At 36.9% G+C, this 6,988-nt stretch overlaps 1 protein-coding gene across 1 annotated transcript in view; it reads left to right on the forward strand.

Annotated features, from left to right (window-relative positions):
• Window positions 1-7: 7 nt before the first annotated feature.
• PTPRZ1 (protein tyrosine phosphatase, receptor-type, Z polypeptide 1) overlaps window positions 8-6,988 on the forward strand; it is a 136,705-nt gene continuing 129,724 nt past the window's right edge. The window contains exon 1 of the mRNA XM_010004306.1: window positions 8-100. Coding sequence (XP_010002608.1) covers window positions 43-100 — 58 coding nt within the window. The 5' untranslated portion in view covers window positions 8-42. The remainder of the gene's footprint in view (window positions 101-6,988) is intronic.

The following is a 6,988-nucleotide window of genomic DNA, read 5'->3' on the forward strand; positions in this document are numbered from 1 at the left end:
GGGCAGGCAGACGGACGGGAGGTGGCAAAGGACGATTTGGACATGCTCATTCTAGGGCGCTTGGTTGCCTGCGTCCAGCTCGTCTGTATCCTCAGAGTGGGTAAGTGATATTTGCATCAATTCATCTTGGGGTTTATGGCCAACTTTTCTTCCCGGGCTCCGGTGGGTTTTCGCCCTTTTGCCTGGAGCGGCAGGGGACCCAGCCCCCCTCCCGGGGGTGCGCCGGTGGCAGGAGGGCAGAGAAAGTCCCTGCCGAGCAGTGTTGACGTCGAGCTGCTCTGTGGACGTGGGATATGAAATGTTACTTCAGCCTCTCACATGAACCGTTTCGAAGAGAACGGGGGAGTAGGTGCAAAATTTCAGTCCAAAAGAAGAGTCGTTCTCCAGGAACGGGCAACGTCAGCGATTGCTCCGAACCAGGGCATAGCAGCTGCCTCGGAAAGCAAAACAAAACTCGTTCCTTCACGTGGGCACTGCATACAGAATATGGATTAATACATTTTCTTCAGGCTACGTACATAATTAATTTTCAGCTCATTCAGATCTGTGCAACTGGAGCATAACCTAAAAATCATGCGATGTTCTGTTATTCGGTAGTAGAATAACCAGCGTGAGTCAGTTGGTGCTGTTTGAAGGGCTGTCTTAAATACTTTTGTCAAATAAATATCAGGAGCTTAAGTGGTGGGGTTTGTATCGTATTGAACGATCGTTTTGAATGTTTAATCTTCTATAAACAGGTCACTAGACAGTACTAGTTGTTTGCTTGTATTTAGGTATGAGAAATTTGGGAGCTTCAGCCCGTTATGTACAAAACACTTTTTACAATACGTCTCTAGGGATAAAATAGGCACTAACCTACATTTTTCACCCAATAGGTGGTGCTACTTCTGAAACCATGAAGCTCTTTAGACAAAGATCGGTGTTAGGTTACTTAGAGTGAAAGCAATTTTGTACGAAGTTCTGCTAGTTAGAGCAAACTGCTTTTTAATTTAAATTTTGTCATGTGAAAAATATTGTTACCTCGTTTCTGAAAGTAGAGCGGAATAATTCAGCTATAAATGTAATTAACTTAACTGACCTTTAATTAAAATGTGTCATCTTTGTAAGGGCATCAGTATCGTTTTAATGTCACTTTTAAACTACCCTGTTTCTAAAAAAAAGAAAAAGTACTTATTCTTTTGTAATCCTCTTCTACTAGTTCAGTTTTGTAATTCTCTTCTACTAGTTCTACTAGTTCAGTAAAGAATGGGCCAGCATAAAATTTTTGATAAGTTTTTATTGTCTTATTTATGTTGCCAGCCTATTTCCTAAAATCAGATGTACTTAAAGTCCATTTAAAGGGCAAAAATAAGCAGGTGTTTGTATATATGTGTGGAGGTATATGAAAATGTGGGAGTACAGATCAAGCTTGCCATGACACGATCATAATGTAATGTGCAACACGGTATAATTTTGGAGACATGGTCCTGCCACATTGCAAACAATGCAAGGCATAAACACAGCTTTTAAAAAGAAAACTATGCTTTTTGATAATTTAATCGTATTGTTTTTTTAAAAAATGAGATGGGTTTGTATAATGTAATACTTTAATACATGCATGTGCATGTTACATTCATGAATGTAAAAGATCTGTCAGGATGGGAAAACAAGGCTTTTTGCCCATACATGAGGTGTAAGTGCAGCTACTTTTTTGTTGTTGTTGTTGCCTCTAGACTGATACAGGATTGTTTTCAAACCTGACTTGAAGGGGACACCCTTTCTAGATGGATGATTCGTTCTCAATGATGGCTCAGTCTGAAGATGTGTGAGCTACACTGCTCAGTGTGTTCAACGACATGATTGTTGCCAAAAAATGAATATCCTGTATGGGTTATTAGACTGATGTAATCAGATTTCATATGCATGTGTTCCTCCCTGAGCATCTCTCCATAACTAACCATGCTCTGATCTGATAGTTTTAGTTTATAGGAGTAAATATTTTGTTAGAATTTTGACATTATTTCCTTTAGGTTTTTTTTTCCCGTTAAATAAATGAATAAATTATTGCATAGTATCAGTGCATGGTTCCTAGGGCTTGGTGACAGAGAAGGACTGGGTCGAACAGGCTGGCTCTTACCATTACGCGTTTCTGGTACAGAAGAAACCAGACCTAGGGCTGTGTGAATGGGTTGTATGGCAGTCTGCCTTTACATTCTGGAGACCATCTTGAATAGTTTGAGTGAGGCAGCGTGTAGATCCTGGCCTCATTTGCTTCTAGTTTCAAAAATGTAGATGAGATCACTTGCAGAGCTCTACAGGAAGTCCTTTCTAATGAATCTGTTTGGGAGGTTTGCTTTTACCTCTGGGAGGCTGAGCAGTGAAATCTTAGTCTTACATGTGTTTGGGAAGACAAGGTGGTCAAATCAATCTCAATGAAGAAAAAGCTACTAGAGCAGATGCAGGCAAAAAAGTTCTTTTGGGCATGACAAGACAGTGACAGTCTGTTCTCTGTGTTATTGAAGAAATGCTTAGGGGCCTGATTCTAATATTCCTGCTGAGATATGAATAGCACCTTCTTCCACAGTGTTATTGAAGCCAAGTACTGATGTAATTATTTATGGAGCAGGGTATTATCTTGAGTATTCTCAGTGAGTGCCATTCACTGAAGTTCAATGGAACTACTTGTGGAGTGAGATGCTATTCAGTCTCAAGTAAGGGTACATGAGAAGTCCTGTGTGATTATTTGTCTTTGCTACTGTGTAGTTAGAATAGATTTCCTATTAAGATCTGCTACAGAAATTAAAGGAAAAACCCGCTATGAACAGTTCACTTGCTTTTTTTACATTTTTATTTTAGATGAGAAACAAACAAATCTGTAATCTTTAGCCTGCATCTATCTCAAGCTGAAGATGCTCTCTGGAAATCTTCCCCAGTTTACTGATGTGTTCCATAGAACCTCCTGAACGTCAATAGGGTGTGCCCTTTTTGTAGCTTTTGTCTCACTGTGCTTATGGAAAAAGTATCTGAAGTCTTCAGTAAGTAGACTATGAATCTGCGTAGGCAAGAAAAAATGTTATTAGAAAAAGGAACATGTTTTAATAAATTACATTACAATTGTGGCTAAATTTGAATCACAGAGGTGTAAATATTTAGGCAAGACTTAAAGAAGATCTCCTACTCATACTACCAAAATATGTGGGCAATTTCCCCAAATAATGTAAAAAATCTCCAAAATTAGCTCATCTACACCTTTCTACTTCCACTTTCTTGACCTCAGCCAGGGTTTTGCATTTCAAAATGCAGCTAATTAAACTATGAATTGCTCAGTTAGTTTTGTCTCACTTTAATTTTTGATTGCCTAGAAAAGATCTGTCTCTTGTTTTTAGTTTGTTTCTGGCATCCCAGTACCATGACTTTATTCACACAAAAATAATAATGTTTCCTTAAATATTTTAATTATTCTTACACAACTGATGTCAGGACTGTATTTCCAAGCTAGCAGACAGAATACATGTCATGACCAACAAGAAAAGCAACTTCTTGCTCTTTAGCGGACAGCCCCAATTAATAATAATGAGAATCTGAAGGATTCAGAGCATTGGCTCAGCTTTCTAAATCAAATCACACTTTCTCTTCATTCTCATGTCTGCATGTTTAGATTAAATAAGCCCTTTAACTGTTAAAGGACAATGGGATCAGACCCTTCTTTTTTGATTATATTTTTGTAGGCCAGGTACTTGGCATAGTTCAAACTCAATTACATCCCAGTAGTATTACTGTATATTATTTTCAATGTTTGAGCATTTTTACACCTAAGATTACATGTTCCTATGGATGATGATGCATAGTTCCCATGGAGAAATGTAGTCCTCCCGTATCTAAAACAAAAATAAGAATTTTAGGACTGTTGAACTGTCTGTTGTAATCATCTTATGCCTTTTTTTACCACAGAGATTTTTATGTACTAAAATCTGAATGTACAGTATGGATTTATTTTAGGTTGAAATACTGGCAAGAATGAAAAAAAGTGCAGAAACAAATGACATTTTAAATGTTAATGTCAGTGTAGCCTAGCATTTATTCAGCACATTAATCTGTGGGACATATCTAAAACAGTTAAAGCTTTACTTTGAAGTGTTTATTGAATACAACATGTAAGGAAAGTTGTCTAAGTTGTATTCGACATTTCTTCACCTCTAAATATGCTCTTCTATCTGAATTCCTGGAAAGAAACTAAATATTACATATAAAATCACGGTGGTAATGTGAAACTATTCTAATGATAATCTGGATTATAAATCAGGATGCTAGTTTACGAGTGCAGGCACCCATTTCTTAAGGAAGGCAACTTCCTTCATTTTCAGTGCTCATCGTTTTAAGTGGTCACTGCCCACTATGAGTTCTCTAATTAGGAATGTAAGGGTGAACAGATTCTGTTCTTTCACAGACAATTTCAATTCCTGTTCAAACGTGCTGTGCTTCTCAGTATTCCCTGTAGGGCCTGGAAGTCTGCAGCAGTTCCGGAGCCCCCCATTCCCACTTAAGAGCTTGATTCTCACAGCTTTGGGCACCATTTATGTGGCTTTCCTGTATGAGACATCCTTTGGCTATTGAATAAGCTGCTTTTCCCATAAAGACAAAAGTTACCTTTTTGAATACATTTCAAGGCTTCTGCATTGGAAAGATAAATCAACAGGAAGAAAAGGACCTACAGTATTAAATAAACAAAATCCACTCATTGAAAGGTAGCAAATTTTTCAAAGAGAGTGGGACTGCAAATTAATCTTGGCTCCAGCAGGTAGAGAAGCTGTTGGCAGCAGAGTACTTTTGTAGGAAGGTATGTTGCAGGTTGCTTGTTGAATACAAATTACTGATGTTGGTCAACTTAGTCTTCAGACTCAGGTGGAAATAACTGAAGGTTTTAGAAATGAAGTGAGCATTTGCTTTACTTTTTTTGCACCGCTGGCTGATGTTGTGGCTCTATCTGGTCTGGGTGAAATAATAGACTTTTAAAGAAAAACAAGCACTGTGTAAAAGAGTCATAGATTATTCTACATGAGACATGCCTCTCAGCAGCTCATGTTGCCTTCTACTTCTTGTCCATACTTGGAATTAGGTATTCTTTAATCCACCAGATGTAGATTTCACCCTGAAAATCAGAATTTTTCATTACTAATCAAAGACTCCAGGACTTACTGTTCGAGTTAGCTAATTTCAGAAATCCTTATTCTGGTAAAAGTTCCATGGATGACAAAAATACTGTGCTACATTTAATAAGGAAAGCTCAGCACTAAAAGTAGGACGCCAATGGAACTTAGATGCCTGAACACAAAATTTTAATTACAAGTCCCTGACTCAGCTGGTACCTTTTGAGGCTTCCAGGAAAGCATTCAGGCAGGTACAATTCCTCTTCCACATGTGCCTTATTGATCCTATTACATGCCACTCAGTGCCTCTTTCTCTCCTAAGTGTAACTGGGATACAAACCCAAATGTTCTTTTAGATGACCTCCCTCATCCCTAAGTCAGTAAGACATACCTAAGCACACACTGAGAGGATCAAGTGTCTTGATCTGATTGCCTTTGCTACTTCTGTTTAAGACAGAGGACAGGGTGACACCTGTTCCACCTTCTCACATTGTGACCCAGTGATGGAAGTGTTTTGTCAAGGAAAGACAGTCTAGAGAACCTGTTCTTAGTTGAAGGGATTTGAACCTAAATATTCTGTCTCCAAACATTAGGGCTTGACAAATGAGATGATTCTTCAAAATTCTTGTTCCAAATGAAGCATTTGGCAAGAAAAGAAAAGAAAAGAAAAGAAAAGAAAAGAAAAGAAAAGAAAAGAAAAGAAAAGAAAAGAAAAGAAAAGAAAAGAAAAGAAAAGAAAAGAAAAGAAAAGAAAAGAAAAGAAAAGAAAAGAAAAGAAAAGAAAAGAAAAGAAAAGAAAAGAAAAGAAAAGAAAAGAAAAGAAAAGAAAAGAAAAGAAAAGAAAAGAAAAGAAAAGAAAAGAAAAGAAAAGAAAAGAAAAGAAAAGAAAAGAAAAGAAAAGAAAAGAAAAGAAAAGAAAAGAAAAGAAAAGAAAAGAAAAGAAAAGAAAAGAAAAGAAAAGAAAAGAAAAGAAAAGAAAAGAAAAGAAAAGAAAAGAAAAGAAAAGAAAAGAAAAGAAAAGAAAAGAAAAGAAAAGAAAAGAAAAGAAAAGAAAAGAAAAGAAAAGAAAAGAAAAGAAAAGAAAAGAAAAGAAAAGAAAAGAAAAGAAAAGAAAAGAAAAGAAAAGAAAAGAAAAGAAAAGAAAAGAAAAGAAAAGAAAAGAAAAGAAAAGAAAAGAAAAGAAAAGAAAAGAAAAGAAAAGAAAAGAAAAGAAAAGAAAAGAAAAGAAAAGAAAAGAAAAGAAAAGAAAAGAGGGAAAGAACAAATGACATCAATTATTCTTCTGTGTAAAGTCATAGCTAACCTACTTCTTAATTATTGTGAATGCTTATGCTCCATTCATCTCAGAAATGGCACAGCAGACTTGGAATAGAGTCAGAGAGTGGAAACAGGGAAGATCAGGGGTATCTGTTTTCGGGAATGACTAAACAAGCTAGCACTCCCTGTCAAGAGCAAAGGCTAAAGAGCATGATAAACTCACAAATGATGGGAGTAGGTTCTTCATTGACTCTCCCACTATAAGTGCAAGGGAAAAGCAAATGAAAGCAGTAGAAGCCAGATTTAAAAATAAGTAAAAAGAAAGGGTACTTCTTCCTGCAACAGATGATAGACTAGTGAAACTCTGCTGTAGGTTGCTGTGAGAGCAAAATAATTTGAGAGGATACTGGACAAGATCCTGAAAGAGAAACCCCCTAAGGATTGGTTAACGGATAGAAACCACTTCGATTTCAGGAAATTTTAGAGCTTGAAATGGAGCCTGGGAGAGTTTGCAAGGAAATCCTCAAGCATATCATGTAGGTTTTTACTTTTTCTTACTGTCACTTAACATCTGCTTCAGGATTTTGGAGGCAGGACATGGCAGG

Source organism: Chaetura pelagica, unplaced genomic scaffold, assembly GCF_000747805.2.
Source record: "Chaetura pelagica isolate M959 unplaced genomic scaffold, ChaPel_1.0 scaffold68, whole genome shotgun sequence".
Classification (NCBI taxonomy): domain Eukaryota; kingdom Metazoa; phylum Chordata; class Aves; order Apodiformes; family Apodidae; genus Chaetura; species Chaetura pelagica.